The sequence below is a fragment of the Dipteris shenzhenensis genome, chromosome 32 (genome assembly GCF_047967505.1).
Source record: "Dipteris shenzhenensis isolate YYH24624 ecotype China chromosome 32, Dip_SZ_1.0, whole genome shotgun sequence".
In the NCBI taxonomy this organism is placed as follows: Eukaryota; Viridiplantae; Streptophyta; class Polypodiopsida; order Gleicheniales; family Dipteridaceae; genus Dipteris; species Dipteris shenzhenensis.
Window position 1 is genome coordinate 12764358 of NC_141627.1, and position 24194 is coordinate 12788551.

The 24194-nt window shown below is 44.3% G+C and overlaps 1 protein-coding gene across 1 annotated transcript in view; it reads left to right on the top strand.

Moving 5' to 3' along the window:
* Positions 1-24194, top strand: part of LOC147880318 (uncharacterized) — a 144377-nt gene that overhangs the window by 13009 nt on the left and 107174 nt on the right. The window contains exon 2 of the mRNA XM_087371152.1: positions 17685-18024. Within this exon, the coding sequence (XP_087227278.1) occupies positions 17685-18024 (340 nt within the window). The remainder of the gene's footprint in view (positions 1-17684; positions 18025-24194) is intronic.

Sequence of the window (24194 nt, forward strand, 5' to 3'; positions counted from 1 at the left end):
TGTGGCTCACAAAATTTGTTCTCCTACCTCCTAGTGGAACTTCAAAACACTTCAGCCTGTGTTGCTCTCCTATAGCTTCTATGGGCTTCGTAGTGTTTCCCCGCAAACACACCTTCCTGCTGCTCCAATGGACTGCCAAATGTAAGGCAGTGTTTGCTCTTTGAAACTTGACCTCCTTGCTGCTGTGGAGGCAGCCAATGGTGAGTGCTGTGAATATTGTCCTCCCTGCTGTTGTGCAGCCCAATGTGAGGAACTTTCACAAGTGTTCTAACTTTTGGACCTCCTTGCTGCTGTAACGGCAGCCCAATGTGAGGCACCAAAGATCCTGCAATGTGGAATAGTGAATGCCCCCCTTGGAAGCCTTTTTATAGGCCTGGAATCCTCCATCCAACCAACCTCTGTAATCCTACACACTGGCCGACTTGCAGATGCAGACCAGAAATCCTCCAAATCATCTTGCCTTGTGCGATGTGGCAGCGTACCTGTCTGTTGGATGTTCCTACACTGCTCCAACCTCCAAATCAGCTCCAAAGTGCACCTGACTGCTGCATCTTTTACTGCTGTATGCTGTGTAGGTATCTGCTATAGTTGTAGACTCTTTCCCTGCAGAACATCCCCAGACATGCCCTGGATGCTGCGCAGGCCTGCAAACCTGCTTGCTGCCTTCTGTCCTGGACCAGACATCCCTGCTTTGCTTCCTTTGCAGCTCCCAACATCCCCTGGGTGCTGCAGTCTGCTTGCAGACCTCTGACATGAACCTGACAGCCTTGCATTGCTGTCTTTCACTGCCCCAAGGTACTCTTGCAAAGTTGCAGTCATCTGCCAGTCTTTTGTGCAGTCCCTGCTGCCCACATGGCAGCTAGCATGCTGCCCATGTTGCATCCCTGCCAATGCTATCAGTTTTGCCCCCATGCATGGCCACGTGGCATTCTAACCCTCTGCTGGACACCTCCCCCATGCTCTCCTCATTTGGGGGCTCACAAGTGGGGAGGTGACCTCCAAAACTCCAACACTCAAGAAGTCTTTAATCTATTTGTGGGAGCCTGAGTATGTCCTGTTCATCTATCCTATTTACTCCTCAGCGTATGTGCCAGATTTTGGGAGCCTGAGTATGTCATGTTCATCTATCCTGTTTACTCCTCAGAGTATGTGCCAAATTTGTGGAAAAACCTCTATATCCTTTGTCCAATAACCTGTCTACCAATGGGTGTATCAGATGCTGAAAATAATCTTTGTAACAGCCTTACATTATTTCATGAAATCCATTGCTATTATTGATTACTTATGTACGTGCACACTGGCCAGGTATATCTAGCAAACAAATCCCACGCATCCATGATCATCTACTTTAGAGAGCTCTCTTGGCATGGTTCTCACCGTTCCTTTTACACCATCTTTGCATGGTGGTGGTGTAGGGATATATTCAATGATTTGGTGGTGTAGGATAGACTAGGACTTAGTTTATTTCAGGTTTTTGTGTGCTTTAGTACTTGGACTATATATACCAAGTCCTTGTACTTCATTTGGTTGAACATTTCAATTGGAGTTCACTTCTTGTTATCTTGTGTCAACAACTCTTCTCCATTCTTGTTCCTACATGTGGTATAAGAGCTAGTCCTTCTAGCCGTGTCACTTGCTTCCCCGTTCTCCCGCGTGCTCCTGCTGCACTTTTATCGCAGAGAAGAAGTCAGTTCTTGCTGGTTGACTTCTCTTTTGGCTATCTTGAGCTCCCACGAGCTTCAAGTGATTTCGAACTTCAGTTTTGTTGCAAGATTTTGCACCAAGAAGCACTCCTCAGTAGGGCAACTTCGTTTTGTGTCGCGCGTGCATTTTTTCAGACAATTTTGGATATCGAAGGATCTATAGCTGCGTCGGGCAACCGGAGAAGTTTTGAGTAGTCGTACTGAGGTTTTACCCCCCTTTCGGAGCTGTTCATGCTCTCAGAATTTCATTTTGAGCAATAGATCAGATGATACCAGCAATATAATTTTACATCTTGCTGATTTTTGTACAGTTCGCCTCTCCACCTCGCCATTTGACTTGCCCGCTTGCCCGTTGCCTCTCCAGATCGCCACTTGCAGAAAGCATTGCGCAGGTGTCTTGCAGATTGCATTGCACAGGTGCCATTGCATTTGGAACAATTTTGGGCTACACATTGAGTCAAGTCATTGCTCAGGTGTTGTGCATTTTTCAAGCTGAGTGTTGGCTGTAAGTTTATGCACTTTTGGATGCCTATTGAGCAATAGTTTGCTATTGCATTGTGAGTCATTGTTTGGCTGAGATACAGGCTGATTTTTGGGACAGAAGCATATTGCATTTGAGCTAAAGTTTAGCTGTGGTTGAGGAAAATTTTTTGGGGCAGAAATATTTTGCTTGATTGCATTTTGTATCCCAGAAGGGATTGAGGTTTGAGCAGAATTTTTGGGGCAGATTTATTACTATTTCCGAGCACCCACTATAAGTGAATGCCAATGGTGATTGCATAGCAATTTGTGGTCTTTTAGTTGTCTATTTTCTGTCTTTTCTTTTGCAGATACACTTGCATTTATTTTTAAGCTTGCATTCATGTCTCTCAATGAGAATTTTGGTACCATGACTGAGGCAGATAAGTTGGATGGACCTAACTATGCTTTGTGGTCTTTTACACTCAAGAATATCTTGGCTGGAAAGGGCTTATGGGACATTGTGAATGGGGATGAGACTAGACCTGGTGACCTAGCTCTAGTGTATCTTACACTACCACTACTCATGTCGTTCCCAAAGAAAATTAGAGGAGGTTTAATTGAAGGGATGCCCAAGCTTTGTCTTTGATTGCATTGTCTATGAAGATACACATTAAGTTCACTATAAAGTCTTGCAAGACTTCAAAGGCAGCTTGGGATAGAGTGAAAAGTATGTGGAATGTGAAGAATGAAGCAAGAAGCATTGCCTTGCACAATAAGCTTAATGACTTGTCCATGCAAGAAGGCCATACTATTTTAGCTCATATTGCAAAGATTATTGACATTCGGGATGAGCTCGCAGCTATTGATGAGGATATAGAAGACAGGAAATTGGTCTCTATCACCCTGAATAGTGTGGCAACCTCATCCTCATATGATACGTTTGTTACTTCCTTGACCATTATGCTCAGGGCTGCTCCCCTCAGTTTTGAGGAGTTAGTTGGCTTGCTCTTACAGGAAGAAACGAGGACTTCAATTCAGCCCATTCCTCTGGTCAGAGTGAGCAAGCACTTGCCACTCATGGAAAGGTTCAATTTCAGAAAAAGTCCAGCCATGCTTATTAGCCCAGCAAGGAGGGAAATGCAAACACAAAGCCTACTCATTACATTGCAGAGTGCCAGAAAAGGATTGCCAATGAGAAAAAGAGACAATGCACCTACTCTCCACTCTCCTACCTAGTACCTACTCTCCACGCTCCTACCCTCCACTCCACTCTTCTCTACCCTCCAATTGTGACTCGTACAATGATTATAGGATTGTACATTTGGAACCACATGCGTGCAGCCATCTTGGAGATAGGTACGGACAATGTGGTGCAAGTAGTGACAGATACTGGCAATAATTGTGTGCCTATGGGTGAGATGTTGCAAGATGAGTTCCCAAAGATTGTGTGGACACCATGTGCCTCACATTGCCTTGATCTTTTGATTGAGGACCTAGGAAAGATAGCTTGGATTGGGGCTATTTCTCCACTGCCCATAGTATTGTGAAGTTTGTCACGAAGAGATCCGAAATCCTCAACATCTACAGTGACCTCGAGCTATTGAAACCTTCAACCACGAGGTTTGCTTACATGTTCAATAATGGTGGAGAGGCTCATGCGAGTGCGCCAGGGCTTGCTATGCACGATTGTGTCTCGGGAGTGGAATGATTGGGATGACAAAGGCCATGCAAAGTCTATCAAGTTTGCATGCATGATCATGGATGAAGCTTGGTGGCATGAGACGGAGGCATTAGTCAAAGCTGTTAATCCTATTTACACAGTGCTTCACATCACGGACATGGAGGGAAGCACGTTTCGGCTCTTGTACGAGTTTATGGACAAATGGAGAGGCCCTCAACAGAAACACTTCCCTATCACCTGACAAGTACAACTAGAATCACTAAATTACTATTAAAGGCTAAAGCTCATTGCTGCAATTTTTAGTTTATGTATGAATTTTATATGTTGTGTGTGTGATTTAGGATCTAGCATCGAGTGTGGAATTACAAGTGGAATTGGTTCCACTACCCAATCCATGCGGTGGCACACGTATTGCATCCTCTATGGCATGCTCAAGATCAATATGAAAATGAGGAGTTGGAGGAGGGGCTGCAACAATACCTACAAAAGTGGACAGATAGTGACATGCAAATGCAACAAAGATTGGAGGATGATCTTCTTCTGTTCCGCAATCACAACCTCTCCATTTGATCGACCTACAGCTAGGCTCCGAGAGACACTTGAAACTTCACTACTTGTAACTTAACTTTTTAAGCAGTTTGAAGTTGTATAAATAATAAGTTATTGATACCTATCTTTGCTTGAATGGATTATGGCAGAAACGTTTGCTATACGAGTTCTCTCATGACTGCAGTTCGGGTCCTTGTGAGAGAAACTGGAGCACTTGGGCCCTCTTTCACACAAAGAAGAGAATTAAATTCAGCACGGCTCAATTGGAGTGGTTGGTATTATGCCATTGCAACCTCCGCCTCCTTGAGTAACCTGCCAACTCCCCCAAACCTCTCCAGATATTCCACGAGAGTAGCTTTATATATATGCCATGTTGTACGAGGAGATGTTGGCAACAGCAAATCGCACACGATCGTAGTCATCTAGTGATAGTGCTAGCACATCAACTGCGCCCTATGATGCTTCTTCTTCTTCAGACAGTGACACCCATGACTCATTTGAGAACAAGGAAAAAGAGGATGCCGAGTCGATAGATCATGCAGATGATGGAGATGAGACTAGTACTGTACCTTTACTTAGACAGTGTTTGCCTAGTACTACTAGATTAGTAGGCCCTAGGGACACTACAGATGCATCTTAGTCTTTAGAGTCTCTAGTCTAGAGACTAGACTATGCTATTTCTTTTTTCAATGATTATTGATGTAGTACTGAGTTTACTTTGGCAGCTGGCTACCTTTCTTTGACATGATTCATGATCATGGATGCTAGTAGCTACCATGACTGTGCTTTTATTTTTCAGACATCGATATGTCGCATGTGACTTGTCACATAGTTCATGAATTTGGAATCTATGATGCTTCTTCTTCTTCAGACAGTGACACCCATGACTCATTTGAGAACGAGGAGGAAGAGGATGCTGAGTCGATGGATGATGCAGATGATGGAGATGAGACTAGTACTGTACATTCACTTAGACAGTGCTAGCCTAGTACTACTAGATTAGGCCCTAGGGACACTTCAAATGCCTCTTAGTCTTTAGAGTCTCTAGTCTAGAGACTAGACTATGCTATTTCTTTTTTCAATGATTAATGATGTAGTACTGAGTTTACTTTGGCATACACGCCTCACCATAATCCGATTGCAGAGAGGAAGAACAGGACTCTCATGGAGATGACACGGTGTATGCTGAAATTTAAGAGAATGTCAAAAGCATTTTGGGATGAAGCAATTGTCACAGCCACATATATTCATAATCACTACCCTACACAAGCATTGGTTGACAGAACGCCTTTTGAGGCATTTTATGGATACAAGCCCAAGGTGAATCATTTCAGAGTGTTTGGGTCTCTTGCATATGCTTTGGTACTAGCCAAAAATCGATCCAAGCTTGATGATAAAAGCATTAAATGCATCTTTGTGGGGTATAGCACTGAAAGCCAAGGCTTTAGGCTTTACGATCTAGCCACAAGTGAAGGAATCATAAGCAGGGATGTTTTGTTTGCAGAGCATGATAGCATGCAGCCCATTAGTGAGAAGTTGCCTCCATGTGATGATACACCTCTAGACATCATTCAGTTTGAGGATGATGCTGATTTGGGTTCTCCAATTGATGTTCCTTCTACCTCTCAGACTCCAGCAGGGTTGCCACATGTTGAGGGTTCTTTGCCCTCAAATGTTTCAGATTTGCAGCCAGCTCATGGGGAGGGACAATATTTGAAAGCATTATCAGCGCCGTGCAAAGGATGTTACTCTAGATGCAATTCTAGATGCTATTCCCAACAAGACAACTAAGAATTCAATTCCTAGATGGGCTAGTTTGACACTTGTAGATGCTAAAGGTCACTCAGAATGCTAAGAAGCAGGTGAATTTTGCTCTCATGACCCAATTGATGGAAGCTGAAATTGAGCCCCAGCACTTTGAGGATGCTCAAGGCAATCCAGCATGGCAGAAAGCCATGGAAGCTGAGATTAGATTCATTCAAAAGAATGCTACATGGGTCTTGGTTGATGCACACATTGGTAAGAATGTGGTTGGCACCAAATGGATCCACAAAATAAAGTATCATGAAGATGGTACAGTTGAGAAGTACAAAGCCTTGGGTATGCACAAGAAGAGGGGATAGATTATGAGGAGGCTTTCTGCTCCTGTGGCCAAGATTACTACCATTCACTTTGTGATCTCTCTTGCTGCATTTTATGTGTACCAGATGGATGTCAAGACCGCCTTCCTCAATGGGGATCTCAAGGAGAAGGTCTATGTGCATCAGCCCCAGGGTTTTGTTATTCAGGGACGAACACAAGGAAAGCCTCATATGGGTTGAAGCAAGCGCCTCATGCGGGTTATCATAAGTTACATCAGTTCTTGCTTTCCCAGGGCTTTGTCAACACTCATACGGAGCCAAATTTATATGTTTTGTAACAAAAATCAGATTTGCTCATGTTTGTTCTTTATGTTAGACATCACACTCAATGGCAGTAATTTGCAGCAAATTGCAGCATTGCAGTCCGTCTTGTGTCAAACTTTTGACATGACAGATTTGGGCCTCTTACACTACTGTCTTGGCATTGAATTTTGGCACACCTAAGAGGGGATTTCTATGTCACAGACAAAATGTTCGAAGGGGTTGTTGCAGAAATTTAAGGTGGAGAACTAAAAGCATGTGGCCACTCCATTGGAAAAGGGAGTCAAGCTGAGTAAGCATGATACAGTTGAAAAGTTTGATGCACATTGTATAGGCAATTGGTTGGCAGTTTGACCTACTTATGCTCCACACAACCAAACATTGCCTATGCCATAGGTCTTCTTAGCCTAGTTCATGCATTGTCCCACAGTCACACATTGGAACGCAACGAAGAGGATTCTCAGATATGTACAAGGTACACTTACATATGGGCTGCATTGTGCTTTAGATGGTGGCATTTCTCTGAGTGGCTTCCCACTCAGATTGGTCTAGGGACATCGATGATCAGAAGTCACCATCCGGCTATTGCTTCTCATTGGGCTCAGTGTGCATCTCATGGCTCAGTAAGAAGCAAGACCTTGTGTCTCTGTCCTCCAATGAAGCTGCAAATTCAGCCATTATGGAATGTATGTGGTCAAGAAAGCTTGTGCATGACTTGCATCATGCTCAAGATGGTGAAGCAACTCCAATCTTCTGTGACATCCAAAGTTGCATTGCTATTAGAAACAATCTTGTATTTCATGCTTGCATGAAACACATAGAAAATCACTATCATTATGTGCTGGATTGTATCATAGATGGCTTCATTGATCTCACATATTGTTCCACTGAGGACAATGTGACAGATATCTTCACTAAAAGCCTGTCAGCGCCTCTCTTCACATGACATCGACATGAATTGGGGATACAAGACATTTCAAGCAGTTTGGCAACATGATCGAGTATCAGCTAGGATCAAAGAATGTTGTGGCAGATGCTCTTAGCAGATGAGGAATTTCCATAGTGCAGGAGTCCCCTCTAACAGAGATGCGCAACCAGTACGATACGGATCCAGATTTCTAGACACATTGGTACAAATTCATGTTGGATGCACGACCCGATTACTATGCTATACATGACAAGTGGTTGTTCTTCAAAGGACCCCTTTGTGTATTGCCCCCATACCATGCTACCATCCTCTATGATATGAACGGTTCTCCAGTCGAATGACACAGAGGGGTTGCAGGCACTCTCGAGAAGATTTAGCGCAAATTTTGCTGGCCACATTTGTGCAGTGATGTTCATCAATATGTCTCTCATTGCCAGGTGAGCCAGTGGGTGAAGGTATCCCACGGGAAGCTACCAGGATTACTCCAACCCCTTGAGATTTCGGATCAGTCTTTTGAGCAGATTAGCATGGATTTTGTTATGGACCTTCCACCAAAAATTGGTACCACGAACACCATGTGCTTGACCCTTGTGGATAGGTTTAGCAAATTTATCAGCTTATTCCATGCAAGGATACCATCGATGCATAGGGCATAGCTCATCTTTTTTTCAAATGATGGTATCCCATGTGTGGCATGCCCCATATCATTGTATCCGACAGGGATTCCAAATTCACCAGTCACTTTTGGAGAGCCCTGTTCGACAACTTTGGCACCAAACTTAGTTTCTCTAACAGCTTTCATCTGCAATCAAATGGCGATACTGAAGTCTACGACCAGTTGTCGTGCGACATTCTAAAGTGCTATGTTGCAGATTCTCAGTCCCGCTGGGAGCAGTATTTATCAATAGTTCAAGGAATCCTGAACGACACCCATTCTTCCAGTGTGGGTCGGACTCCCTGTGAAGCAACTTTCGGCAAGACACTCAAGTCTCTTCTCACCAGGACATTCGAGAAGGTATACTAAAAAGCGGATCGTATCACAAAGACCTATGAGCAAATCATGGAGTCAGTAAAGGAATGCATTGCCAAAGCTCAGGAACCGAGCGTAGGCCAACAAGCACAAGCGTGACGTGAGTTACAAGGAAGGGCAGTGGGTCTCTCTTCGAATCATGAAGAAACACCTTAAGTAGATTTGGGAGGACGTGCCCAAAGCTCTCTCATCGAATCTTTGGCCCCTTTCCAATAGTCAAAGTAGTGAAATGGCCATGAAGTTGTAGTTACCTTCGACATGGACCATGCATCTAGTTTTTCATGTGTCATGGCTCAAACTATATGTGGGTCCGGTGCTTATAGAAATACTAGATGTGGAGTAGCGTGGAAATATTTATGAGGCCGAGGTCATTAAACCTGAACATTGGTTCAAAAGAGGGACATGCAATCGGCAATGCTTGTATGCAGTCAAACTCAAGCACAAGGGCTCCCACGAGGCACCATGGATGGAAGAGAATTTTTTCACAGATTACCCAGGCCTTCTTGCAGTGTACAAGGTGGCCTTTTTCCTACCCTAGTTCGAGTTTCAGCAGATTGGATGTCACAGGCATCCACAAGCCCGTGGACATGCTAGACAGCCAACGCAATAGCTACCATGCAGGCAGCCATGTCAATTGCTGCACAAACAGCCATGGGGATAGCCACATGAGCACAAGACTGCCACGTTGGTAGCAAACAGGCTAGGTCAGCAGTAGTTCATAGGCAAGCGATGATTGTTGGAATATGAAGCCAAAGTGAGTCTAAAATGAGTGTTCTAGGTGGTCTAGGTGGTGTTTTATAGGCTAGTGAGTCCTAGACATGCCACGTGTCATATTGGGAGATATCCCATAGACATTGTGACTTTCTAGAGTCTAGTGTCACACACTATAGTGTTGTACTTGTCTATTGTCTATCATATCAGTCAACATCAAGCTATCAATACATTGTGAATATTTTGGTTATTGCCTTGCACTAGTACTTTCCTTCCTTTCCATTTTGCCTTTCATTATGCTTTCCATATTTCCATTCCGTTCCTAGCTAGCTACCATGTCTTTTCATATGGTATCAGAGCCTTCCTTCCTAGCCCTTCCCTTCCTCCTTGCTTCCCCATGAGGTAGAGGGTGGCCGGAAAGAGAAGATGGCCTCTCTTCTCTTGGAGGAGCTGCCCTTTCCTACTCTCCATTGCAGGCTTCATCAACATTGGGATTCTTCTCCTACGTTGTCTCCTCCAACTCGAGCTTCTGCCACCTCTCTTCCCTTTCCCTTGCCAGCTCAATGTGGAGCTGTCCATCCTCTTCATCGTTGACCTCCGCTCCAGCCCGCCATTTGCTCCTTCTACCCGACATTCTCTTGGAGCTACTGCCCGCAAGTTGATGTGGGGGTTAAAGGTCACTGTGCCTTTACCCTGGTTATGTACAATACTCAAACACATATATAAATGAATGAAAAAGAAGATTAGGGTGTTTTGCACCCACCAAAACTTGTGTGGCTCTCTGTTTCTTTCTCTCCCTCTTCTGTTCTACTTCCGTTGAGAGTACTCTCAACTGGTATCAGAGCCTGGGTGATCTAGCTGAGCGTGCGTGAATGCTTGGAAGCTCAGCAGCTCTGTGGGAGGAAGGAGAACTCTGTGGGAAGCTTTGTGGGTGACTTTACTTGCATTTGAGTGTGCAGAGACCTTGGAACCTTTGGAAAAGTCACTTTGGTTTTGTGAAGTGGTTTTGAGAGCCTGCTAAGTGTTTTCAAAGAAAAAGTCGTTTTTTAAGCTTTTCCCTGTTCTGTTTGACGACAGAGACTCCGTATTGACTTGTAGAGGCAACTATTGCGTGCTTTTGGTGTCCATTTCACTTCAAGAGCTTGGAAACACCTTCATTCCTGAATTTGGGATCATTTCATTGGTTTTCTGACTCACTGTGTCAGTTTCTACATTTTTCTGTCCGAGTGTTGAAACTCAAGTTTGGAGCAACCATTTGCAGATCTGTCAGTTCCGGTGGAGTTTACAAATAGTTCTGTTTTCAAAAACGTTTTTCAGTCCGTGTGTTGGACCCAGCGATTGAGACCACGGTTTTCAAAACCGTCTGTCCCATTGTGTTCCCGACGCTTAAAAACCTCTACCTGTCAATTCTTGTGCGATTCGGTGAAGTATTTTTAGAGTTATAGATCTCTGTATATTGGATTTCGTCTCTCTGTTATGCATTTGTCATTCTAAGGTTTTGAAACCTTAGATTTATGCCACATGGTAGTGGATAAGTGTTGACTCCCATTTCTCACTCATCAGTTGGGATTTTGGATTACCAGCAAAAGAGAGATATTTGCAGATTTTCTTGCTGAGTCTGATTATGCAATGGCGCCCATGTTTTAAGGCATCTCAGGTTTTATTTTCAATAGCAGTCATTGCCGTGGGACCATGATTTCTTGAGCATACCCTATGCAGATCACTGTGGTTGCAGTTTGAGCCGTGTGCGCTCATTCGTGGTGTGCATTGGGTTGCACAGGATGATTTATAGGCCATTTGGATGCATTGCGATTCTTATTGGATGCGTTGATAGGCCCAGATTGCCCTGTGGGATATTACTTTTATCAACGCTTTGCACATGGATGCTATTTTATGATGAGGGATAGCTTTTACACATTGCAGGTGATGCACTGATAGTGTTTTGCTCTCTTGGATGAGATATTGTTGTTGCATATGCCCATGGACGGTGTTTATGCTTGAGCCATTTGGCACTTATTGGCATTTTGGATCGCCATTGCAATTAGCATTTTCTTTTGGGCTAGATTTGCACATATGGATGCATAGTACATGCACATGAGTCAGCTACAAGCAGATTAAACCCTTGGCAGGGATTGAAGCTAAGCTTGCAGATATGTCTGAGGATGATTGGAATGAGTTGGATGCATTAGCAAAGTCTACTATTAGACTTCATCTTGCAGAGTCAGTTTATTTCACAGTAGTAAATGAGCAGACTACGGAAGATTTGTGGAAGAAACGGTGTGCCACTTATGAGAAGGAAACTGCATCTAATAAAGTTTACCTCATGAAGAGATTGTTTGAGCTGTAGATGAAGGAAGGGGTCTTCATTGCTTCTCACTTGAATGAATTTAATATTATTTTCAGCTAGCTTCAAGCTCAGAAGATGAATTTTAATGCGGAGACTAAGGTAATATTTCTCTTATGTTCATTGCCATCCTCATGGGATACCTTCCGTATAGCTGTCAGTAACTCTGCACGTGGTGGAGTATTGAAGTTTGATGATGTTGTGGGTAGCTTGTTGGCCGAGGAGATTAGACGAAAGTCTATGGACAGCAACAAGCAGGATGCAGTCTTAAATGTGCAAAGGGACGGATCACAGTTCAGGGGGAAGTCCCAAGAAAGAGGAAAGTCTCGTAGCAAATCCAGGGCACGGAACATTGAGTGTTACCACTGTGGCAAGAAGGGCCATATGAAAAAGGATTGCTACAAGCTGAAAAGAGAGCAAAATGATAAGAAAAAGAATGCAAATTGGGGTGCAAATCAGAAGGAAGAGAGTCCAAGGGAGGACAAAGGAAAAGTGAAGATTGAGGAGATCAATGCAGTCACACATGATAGTGACAATGACATTCTCTTCATGTCTAGTTTATCTGCAGAGATGCTTACCACTTCAGATGATGCATATTCCCAGGATTGGATTTTGGATTCTCGTGCTTCATTCCATGTTATTCCCCATAGGAAATAGTTTTTCACTTATGACAGTGGAAAGACAGTTTGTGTGCATCTTGGAAATGACTATGCATGTGACATAGTGGGAGTAGGTGACAAAAAGTTTTCTTTTGCAAATGGGTCTGCATTTGTTTTAAAACATGTGAGACATGTGCCTAAGTTGACCAAGACTCTTATTTTAGTGGGTCAGCTAGATGATGCTAGTTTTCACGCCACTTTTGGCTTTCAGAGTTGGAAAAGTCAGAAGGGCTCTATGCTTTTAGGCAGGGGTGCCAAGTGTGGGACTTTATATCCTTACATGTATTAGGGGTGTTTGATCATGTTGTTGCAATAACTGCGCAGCCAAGCACTTCTTGATGGCATTGCTGGTTGGGCCATATGAGTCAAAATGGGATGAAACTCTTATGCCGTTTGGGTTATGTACCGCATTTGAGTTTCTCTGATTTTGAATTTTGTGAGTACTGTCTCTATGGAAAGCATACTAAATCAGCTCATAAAATGATGGATCATCTATTGGTGGAAATGATGAGCCAAATGTGGCTGATATGTAGGTGGGACAGCAAGTTGAAATGCCCTTGAGAAGATCATCTAGAGTATTTAGACTGCCTGATAAATTTGTTCCAGGGGTAGACTATATGATGCTTACTAATTGCAGGGAGCCTTCTTGCTACAGAGAGGCTATGATGCATGAGGATTAACGCAAGTGGGAGTATGCTATGCAATCAGAGATGAGTTCACTTATGAAGAATAAGACTTGGGACTTGGTTTCTTAGCCACAAGGACAGAAAGCATTGCCATGTAAATGGGTGTACAAGATGAAGGTCACAGGTGATGATGTGCCTAGGTACAAGGCCCATTTGATCGCTAAAGGGTCCAAGTAAAAGAAGGGTGTGGACTTTGATGAGATATTCTCTCTGGTTGTGAAAATGACCACACTTAGATGCATGCTTGGACTAGTGGCAGCAGAAGATATGGAGCTTATACAGATGGATGTCAAGACAGCTTTCTTGCGTGGGGATCTGCATGAGGAAATTTACATGGTACATCAGAAGGCTTTGAAGAAAAGAGCAAAGAGCATTTAGTTTACAAGCTGAAGAAGAGTCTCTATGGTCTTAAGCAAGCGCCTAGAGAATGCTATCAGAAGTTTGATGCTTTCATTCGGTCCCACGGTTTTAGAAGGAGTGAAATTGATTACTGCCTCTACACTAAAAGGACTAAGGATAATAGCCTGATAATCGTGGCACTATATGTGAATGATATGCTATTGGCTAACAAGAATACTTATGAGCTAGATGCATTAAAGACCAAGTTGCATTAGGCCTTTGATATGAAGGATTTGGGACTTCCAGGTCATCATATTCTTGGTATGCGCATCACGCGTGATCGGAGTAGAAAACTCCTTTGGCTTTCACAGAAAGAGTATATTACAAAAGTATTGCAGTGTTTCAATATGGAGGGGGGGAAGGCAGTGAGTACTCCATTGCCTCCATATGTGAAATACAGATAGTCTCAAATCAGATGAGGAGAGGGCCATGATGACCAAGGTTCCTTATGCATCAGAGGTTGGGAGTCTTATGTATGCTATGATAGCTACTAGACTAAACATTGCATTTGCAGTGGGAGTTGTTAGCCAGTATATGGCTAATCCAGGAAAAAGGCATCGAGAGGTAGTTAAGTGCATCATGAGGTACATGAAGGGTACCAAGGAGATGTGCATCTGCTTTGGTAGAGGAGGCATGTGTGTACTTGGATACACAGATTCAGACTATGCAGGGCATGTGGATAGTAGGAGATTCACTTCTGGTTATGTGTTTACCTTTGCAGGTGGTGCAGTGTCATGGATGTCTCGTGCACAGAAGTCCGTTGCTTTGTCTACCACAGAGACTGAGTATGTTGCAGCCACAGAGGGTTGCAAGGAGGCTATATGGCTTGATCGGCTAGTGGGAGATTTGGGGATTCATACAGGTGTATCGACATTGCATAGTGATTCCATGAGTGCTATTCAGCTAGCACGGAATCCGGTCTTTCATGCAAAGACCAAACACATTGAGGTCAAGTACCATTTCATCAGGAAGGTACTTGAGGACAAGCGCATAGAGCTTATCAAGGTTCATACAGATGATAACCCTGCAGATATACTGACGAAGAGTCTACCTAGTCAGTGGTTTGAGTATTGTCGTGTATTGATGGGCATTGGATAGTATGCTCCCTGGTTATTCTCCCTTAAAGGCACATTGTCCTTTAAGTGGGAGGTTATGGGGGTTAAAGGTCACTGTGCCTTTACCCCGGTTATGTACAATACTCAAACACATATATAAATGAATGAAAAATAAGATTAGCGTGTTCTGCACCCACCAAAACTTGTGTGGCTCTCTGTTTCTTTCTCTCCCTCTTCCATTCCACTTCCGTTGAGAGCACTCTCAGTTGGTGCTCGTATTCTGCCCGTCATTCTCTTGGAGCTGTTGTCTTTCTACTTCTATGTGCTATGAAGAAGTTCCAAAAACTTGCCCGTACCCCAGGTGAATCTCCACTTTCTACTATTGCATTGAAAGTGAAGATGCTTCCAGCATGATGTAAGCACTCCGACACTACTTCGACACACTATACTATAGTGACTTCTCCGATTGGTGCATTGCTTTGAGCTTGATGTGAGTCCCGGTTACACCTTAACTTCTTCAATCACCTGTCCGAGTGCTCGTGGTGTCCGTGGTACACATTGGTTGGCTCCTCGAAGTGCTCGTGACACCTCCGGCCTCTACTTTGACATCGGTGTCCCTCCCTTAGCCATTTTGAGAGTCACTATGTGAATGCTCCATTTAGCTAACCCATGGACTTCACCGACACATTTTTTTGGACATTCCTGCCTAGCGCTTCATCGACATCGTCATCGACTCGTAGGAAAGTGCACACATGTGCATTAGCTACTTGGAGGACATCTCTTACTTCTAAGAGATCTATTTTTATTATTTCTACAGCTTGATGTATTTTGGGGTCCTCTACCCTGGGTAGTCTCCCTAAAATGATATGTATTGAGTGTTTTGTTTTCATTGAGTCTAAAGGTTCTCTGCCTTGGATAGTCCTCTTAAAAAGATGTATTGGTTTTCATATTTTGGTATGTGGCTTCCTAACATGTCCTATTATGAAGCCAAGAGGGGATGTACCATGGGAGCCATGTATTGGCTTTGATAGGTTTAGAGGGGGATGTATTATGGGAGCCATGTATTGGCTTTGATAGGTGTCGTTATCAGGCTTGGCTAGAGTTCCAGGATGTTGGTGTATTCCAAGACCTATGAGCTAGCCATGTAGACATGCTGTAACGTGAGCCTCTGAGCATGTTGAGTCTCAAGCCATGAGAGTGCTTGGATCAACCTCTGAACACGCTCAGACTTTAGCCTCTGAGTTACATAGGGTGCACAGTTTGATGACCGTCATTGTCATGTTCTGTTCTTGGTTCCATTCCAATAGTCCCTCACCTTAGACCATCATTGTCATGTTCTGTTCTTGGTTCCATTCCTATAGTCTCTCACCTTGCCTTCATGAGGGGGTGTTGGAATATGAAGCCAAAGTGAGTCTAAAATTAGTGTTCTAGGTGGTGTTTTATAGTCTAGTGAGTCCTAGACGTGCCACGTGTCATATTTGGAGACATCCCATAGACATTGTGACTTTCTAGAGTCTAGTGTCACACTGTATAGTGTTGTACTTGTCTATTGTCTATCATATCAGTCAACATCAAGCTATCAATACATTGTGAGTATTTTGGTTATTGCCTTGCAGTTGTACTTTCCTTCCTTTCCATTTTGCCTTTCATTATGCTTTCCATATTTCCATTCCGTTCCTAGCTAGCTACCATGCCAAGTCAACATGTGATGCCAGCAACCATGTGGCGGCTGCCACATGTGGGTTGGTGGACAATCTACCAATCGGGGAGCAGGGTGCAGCAGTCAGCTATTTTCACGGCCCAAGTGGGCCTATAAAAGGCAGCCCCTTGGCCCTCATTCTTCATCCAAGCCTAGGCATTCAACAGCCCAACAGCAGCAGCTAGGGAGCCCCAGTAGCAGACCAGCAGGGTACCCCTTGTCTACACGGATCAACAGTTAGGATTCACCTGCTCTCTTTAGTACTTTTCCTAAAATTTTGTAGTGACAGATTCTTCCCTTCATACAGTTGTATTCAGCCCTCTGGGCTAGACATTGTTTATATATTGTTTTCCCTCTTCGGAGGCCCGCTATATTCTGTCCCTTTGATTCTCTCACTCACATCCATAGCATCACTTGTGTATTGAGTGCATCATTCTAGCAGTTCAATTAGTATTGAGCAGGAGAGAGAGTGAGTCAGTCTATCTCCCGCTACACGTGTCTAGTCTTGTGTGGGTGGCACAATCTTAGGGTCTGGTCGGGTCTGGCCCAATGTCGGTGTTTCTATGCATCAATGCTTATTTTTGTTTTTTGAGTGGACAGTTCAATTTTTCATTATGTTATTAATCTTCTTTCTCTTCAAGGAGGGGATTTTTTATTGAAGTCTCAAAGGGTTGCATGCCCTAGATGATTTCTCTAAAGGATTTAATGGCCATAGAGCCAATGAAGAATGTAGTCACCTACGGTGCCATAGTATATGCGAGAAATTCGGGGCTCATAGTCATCTATAGGGCCAATAATCAGCTCCCCACAAACCTGATTGTGGGTCTCCTAGATATTTGATAGTTGAGATGAGATTTTGACTATACAAAAGTTGAGATGGTGGAATGGCTCTTCAAAATTGGGATGGCTACTCTGAGATTCTTCCTTGAGCTTCAATCTACTCCTATATACTATATGAGTAGCTAATCTTGTGTGTGTATTTTAATAATTGTGATGATAGTCATGTGCTTTGTTTCTGGTTACCTGTAATGAACCTTGCGTTTTTTTTTCCATAGCAACTAGTATGTGCTTTGCCTTCATTGTCTTTGTATATTTTTATTCAAAAACATCGTGAAAAGCTGGTGCTGGAATTATTTGGGGTATTAGGTCAAACTTTTTGTAATTTGAGTCGCTAAAAATGGGCATTAAGAAACTTTGTGATAGAAGACAAAGTTTAACAAAATCGGGGCTAGTTCCAATAGCCCAGAAAGTCACCAATCCCTTTTATAATTTAGACATGATAATGTTTCATTTATATGTATGTCTTTTAAATTTGTTTTAATTAATCCTATAATCGAGCTGCAACTGATGTGCTCATCGGCGGATGTACTTCTTAGCTCTCCATGGATGCAGAGTATCTGAGAAGCACAGTTGGAGAAGTATTAGCAAAGGCCTGTGCAGAGACCATTGCAGCTGCACCAGTGGATGCCATTGAGTATCTTAGTTTATGGCTTTTAAAGTATGTAGAAAATGCAAAAGTAGAAAATGATTTCTGGAAGGAGAAGAAGAGGAGCCTCGAAGAACAAATTATAAAACACGAAAAGAAAAGACAACAGGATCTAATAAAAACGCAGAAGGAGCAACTACAAATAGAAACTGTTGATCGGTTGCAATCAATTCAGAATGATCCTTACCTGTTATTTGATACTTGTTTACAGGCTGTCTCAGAATATACTGGTAATGTTTCACATTTTATTCGAGAAAAATGTTAATACTTAATGGTAATGTTTCACATTGGCTTTTGTGTATATATTTTTTCATTTAACAGTAAAGAAAAATGTCACTAACTGCTGCTGCTCCCCGCTCCTCCTGCTCCCCTCCTCTCCCTGCTCGACTGCTGCTCTCCTCTCCCCGCTCCTCCTGCTGCTCCTACTGCTCCCGTCCTCGCTGCCCCCTCCCTTCCCTCCTGCTGCTCCTCCTTCCTGCTGCTGCTCCTCTCCCCGCTCCTCCTGCTGCTTCTCTCCCTGCTCCCTGCTGCTCCTCCTGCTCCCTCCTCTCTGTCCCCTCCCTTCCCTCCTCGCTGCCCCCTCCTACCTGCCCTCTCCCCTGCACTGCCCCCTTCCCCCGCGCTGCCCTCTCCCCTGCGCGCTGCCCCTCCCTCCTACCTGCTGCATAGGGGCCTCCCCCCCCTGTGCTGCAGCCTGCTCCCTCCCCGGCGCCTGCTGCTGCTCCCCCCCCGCATCTACAGCTGCTCCCCCCCCCGCTGCAGCCTGCTGCTCCCCCCCCCGCACCTGCTGCTGCTCCCCCCCTGCTGCAGCCTATCCCCTCCTCTCCCCCCCTGCTCTTCCTTGCTTCTCCTCCCATCTCCTCTCCTCCTCTCTCCTTCCTCTCTCCTCTACTCCTCTTCTCCCCCTCTCCTCCACTCCTCTCCTCTATCCTCCCCTCCTTCCCCTCCTCCTTGCTGTCGCTGTCTACCCTTGGTTTCTTCTTCTCTCTCCCTTCTTCTTCACCCACTCCTTCATCTGGAGTACCCCTATTCTCTTATAGGGGTCTCCTGGGTTTCAAGAAAGTGGATGGAGTTTTTATTTTTTGTGTTTGAATCGGCCAACACACCTCGATTGACGAATGGGTTCTCATTCAGTCAATCCATCTCCGCTCACACCGGCCGCGAGAACTGTCACTTTTTCAAAAGACGAGCTGCAGCAGTTGCAAAAGGATTTGGAGCATGAGTGTTCCACGACTCTCTTCGCACGCATTCATGGCTCACACCCCTCCAAGTCACAAGCTAGAGATTGGATGCTGGCGACACTTTCTCAGGACCTCGCCCCCCACCTCAAGGATGTTCGTTTGTTGGGATGGGGTTTCTTTCAGGTGTGCCTAGATTCCCCGGATGTCACGAGAGACCTGCTACAGGCCGGGTTTCTACTTCTAGGCTACAGGAGGATCTTTTTGTTTTCTTTTTAACTGGGATTTGACCCACATGAAGAGGACAGGCAGGAAGTTTCTATTTTCATCAGGTTCCCTGGTCTTCCCTCAGTTTATCGGCGAGAGGTTTGGTATGGTGGCAGAGATCCCCCCTCTCCCTGGTGAGCCCTCTTCGGCTACTGAGGCGGTCAGGATGGACGGGGTACCCAGGGTTAGGGTCATTGTCCAGGACCCCAATATTTCAGATGACCACATCACGCTACAGCAGTGCAGGACGGCAGGACCAGCAGTGCAGGATTTATAGATCCTCGGGACACTTCGCCAGAGATTGCCCAAAGAAGAAAAAGAGGCCCACAAAGCAACTAGCTCGTACTAGCTTATGACAGAGAGCTGGAGCAGGACCTACTGCTCCACAGATATGGGCTCTCCCCTCTCCTAGGGCTACTCGACTCCCTTCGGCACCCCGCACCACCTTTGGCCCACGGTGGGTTACGGTCACGGCTAGGCCCTCTACTTTAGTTCACTCCTCCACCTCTTCACAGGCTACCCCCTTGGAGCCTCAAGAGGAGACTACTGTTCAGGAGCCTTGTTTGACTCCACCCTTGGATCAGGCTGTACCTGTGGGGGTTACAGGTCACTGTGCCTTTATCCCGGTTATGTACAATACTCAAACACATATATAAATGAATGGAAGAGAAGATTAGGGTGTTCTGCACCCACCAAAACTTGTGTGGCTCTCTGTTTATCTCTCTCCCTCTTCCGTTCTTGCTTCCGTTGAGAGCACTCTCAACTGGTATCAGAGCCCGGGTGATATAGCTGAGCGTGCGTGAATGCTTGAAGCTCAGCAGCTCTATGGGAGGAAGGAGAAGCTCTGTGGGAAGCTTTGTGGGTGACTTTACTTGCATTCGAGTGTGTAGAGACCTTGGAGGAAAAGTCACTTTGGTTTTGCGAAGTGGTTTTGAGAGCCTGTTAAGTGTTTTTCAAAGAAAAAGTCATTTTTTGAGCTTTTCCCTGTTCCGTTCGATGACAGAGACTCCGTATTGACTTGTAGAGGGGGGGGTAAGGAGGGAGGGAGGGGGTGGGTTAGGAGGGAGGAAGGGGGCTGAAGGCAAGGAGGGAGAAGGTGGGCGTGGGAGAAGAAGAAAGGGGGCTAGTGTGGGGGTTAAAGGTCACTGTGCCTTTACCCCGGTTATGTACAATACTCAAACACATATATAAATGAATGAAAAAGAAGATTAGGGTGGTTCTGCACCCACCAAAACTTGCGTGGCTCTTTGTTTTTCTCTCTCCCTCTTCCGTTCTTGCTTCCATTGAGAGCACTCTCAACTGGTATCAGAGACCGAGTGATCTAGCTGAGCGTGTGTGAATGCTTGGAAGCTCAGTAGCTCTGTGGGAGGAAGGAGAAGCTCTGTGGGAAGCTTTGTGAGTGACTTTACTTGCATCCGAGTGTGCAGAGACCTTGGAGGAACATTTGGAAAAGTCACTTTGGTTTTGCGAAGTGGTTTTGAGGGCCTGTTAAGTGTTTTCAAAGAAAAAGTCATTTTTTGAGCTTTTCCCTGTTTCGTTCGATGACAGAGACTCCGTATTGACTTGTAGAGGCAACTATTACTTGCTTTTGGTGTCCACTTCACTTCAGAAGCTTGGAAAAACCTTCATTCTTAAATCTGGAATCATTTCATTGGATTTCTGACTCATTGTGTCAGTTTCTGCATTTTTTTGCCCGGGTGTTGGAACTCAAGTTTGGAGCAACCATTTGCAGATCTGTCAGTTCCAGTGGACTCAGGAGCTCCTAAAACTTCTATGTTGCTCATCATTCGCACTCCAGTGGAGTTTACAAATAGCTCTGTTTTCAAAAACGTTTTTCAGTCCGTGTGTTGGACCCAATAATTGAAACCACGGTTTCCAAAACCGTCTATCCCATTGCGTTCTGGATGCCCAAAAATCCCTCTTTGTTAGTTCTTTCGCGATTTGGTGGAGGATTTTCAGAGTTATAGATCTCTGTGTATTCGATTTCGTCTCTCTGTTATGCATTTTTCATTCTAAGGTTTTGAAACCTTAAATTTATGCCACATGGCAGTGGATAAGTGTTGACTCCCATTTCTCACTCATCGGTTGGGATTTTGGAGTTCCAGTAGAAGAGAGATATTTGCAGATTTTCTTGCTGAGTCCGATTATGCTATGGCGCCCATGTTTTGAGGCATCTCAGGTTCTATTTTCAGTAGCGGTCATTACCGTGGGACTATAATTTCTTGAGCATACCTTATGCAGATCACTCTGGTTGCAGTTTGAGCAGTGTGCGCTCATTCATGGTGTGCATTGGGTTGCAGTGGATGATTTATACGCCATTTGAATGCATTGCGGTTCTTATTGGATGCGTTGATAGGTCCAAATGGCCTTGTGGGATGCTATTTTTATGGACGCTTTGCACATGGATGCCATTTTATGATGAGGGACAGCTTTGACACATTGCAGGTGATGCACTGATAGTACTATGCTCTCTTGGATGAGATATTATTAATGCATATGCCAGTGGATGGTGTTTATGCTTGAGTCATTTGGCACTTATTGGCATTTTGGATTGCCATTGCAGTTGGCATTTTCTTTTGGGCCGGATTTGCTCATACAAGGGAGGACAAAGGAAAAATGAAGATTGAGGAGATCAATGCAGTCACACGTGATAGTGACAATGACGTTGTCTTCATGTCGAGTTTATCTGCAGAGTTGCTTACCACTTCAGATGATGCATATTCCCAGGATTGGATTTTGGATTCTGGTGCTTCATTCCATGTTACTCCCTATAGGGAATGGTTCTCCACTTATGACAATGGAAAGACAGGTTATGTGCACCTTGGAAATGACTATGCATGTGACATAGTGGGAGTAGCTGACATAAAGTTTTCTTTTGTAAATGGGTCTGCATTTATTTTGAAACATGTGAGACATGTGCCTAAGTTGACCAAGAGTCTTATTTCAGTGGGTCAGCTAGATAATGCTGGTTTTCACACCACTTTTGGCTTTCAGAGGTTGAAAATTTAGAAGGGCTTTATGCTTTTGGCCAGGGGTGCCAAGTGTGGGACTTTGTATCCCTTACATGTATCAGGGGTATTTGATCATGTTGTTGCAATAACCGAGCAGCCAAGCACTTCTTTGTGGCATTGCAAGTTGGGGCACATGAGCCAGAATGGAATGAAACTCTTATGCCATTTGGGTTATGTACCGCATTTGAGTTTCTCTGATTTTGAATTTTGTGAGCACTGTCTCTATGGGAAGCAAACTAAATCAGCCCATAAAAGAAGGGGAAAGAAAGAGTTTGAAAAGCTTGATTTTGTGCATTCAGACGTATGTGGTCCCATGTCTACACGGTCATTAGGCGGAGCTGAATACTATGTGACATTCATTGATGATGCAACGAGGAAAGTATGGGCTTATGCTATAGCTCGGAAGAGTGATGTGTTCGAGGTATTTCAGAAATGGCTGGCCTTGGTTGAGAATCAGTCAGGTAGAACGCTTAAATGCCTACGGACTGACAATGGTGGAGAGTATCTCTCTCATGACTTTCAGCATTTCTGTGATACACGTGGGATTAAGAGGGAGCTCACATCCCCTCGTACTTCAGAGCAAAATCTAGTTGCAGAAAAGATGAACCGTACCATTCAAGAAAGGTTGCAATGCATGCTTTCCAATGCAAGTCTTCTTGTGGTTTTTGGACTGAGGCAATGAAGACTGCAGTGCATGTGATCAATAGATCACCTAGTAAGAGTTTGGATGGCGGTATTCCTAAAGAGGCATGGAGTGGCAAGAAGCCCTCTTACTCTCATTTGCATATATTTGGGTGTGAGGCATATGCACATGTGCCGAAAGAGCTTCGAAAGAAGCTAGATCCTAAGTCTAGGAAATGCATCTTTTTGGGTTATGGTAAAAGTGGAGAGATGAGCTATCGTCTCTAGGATTTAGAAGCAAAGAAGATCATACGCAGCCATGATGTAGTCTTCAATGAAAAGAAGATGCATAAGACACCCATGAGGGATGTGGAAATGAGGAGAATCACTTTCCAGGATGTGAATCCACCTGCATATGTTGATAGACAGCAAGCTGTCCATGCACAAAATGTGCAAGAAATGGGACCACCAAGTACTCCCACAGATATACAATCAAGGCTAGATGATGGATCATCTATTGGTGGAAATGATGAGCCAAATGTGGTTGATATGTAGGTGGGACAGCAAGCTGAAATGCTCTTGAGAAAATCATCTAAAGTGTCTAGACCGCCTGATAGGTTTGTTCCAAGAGTAGACTATGTGATGCTTACTGATTGCGGGGAGCCTTCTTACTACAGAGAGGCTATGATGCGTGAGGATCAACGCAAGTGGGAGTATGCTATGCAATCAGAGAAGAGTTCACTTATGAAGAATAAGACTTGGGACTTGGTTTCTTTGCCACATGGAAAGAAAGCGTTGCCATGTAAATGGGTCTACAAAATGAAGGTCACAGGTGATGATGTGCCTAGGTACAAGGCCCGTTTGGTCGCTAAAGGATTCAAGGTAGAGAAGGGTGTGAACTTTGATGAGATATTCTCTCCGATTGTGAAGATGACCACACTTAGATGCATGCTTGGACTAGTGGCAGCAAAGGATATGGAGCTTATGTAGATGGATGTCAAGACAGCTTTGTTGCATGGGGATTTGCATGAGGAAATTTACATGGTGCAGCCGGAAGGCTTTGAAGAAAAGAGCAAAGAGCATTTAGTTTATAAGCTGAAGAAGAGTCTCTATGGTCTTAAGCAAGCACCTAGAGAATGGTATCAGAAGTTTGATGCTTTCATTCGGTCCCAGGGTTTTAGAAGGAGTGAAATTGATCACTGCCTCTACACTAAAAGGGCTAAGGATAATAGCCTGATAATCTTTGCACTATATGTGGATGATATGCTATTGAATACTTATGAGCTAGATGCATTAAAGGCCAAGTTGCATAAGGCCTTTGAT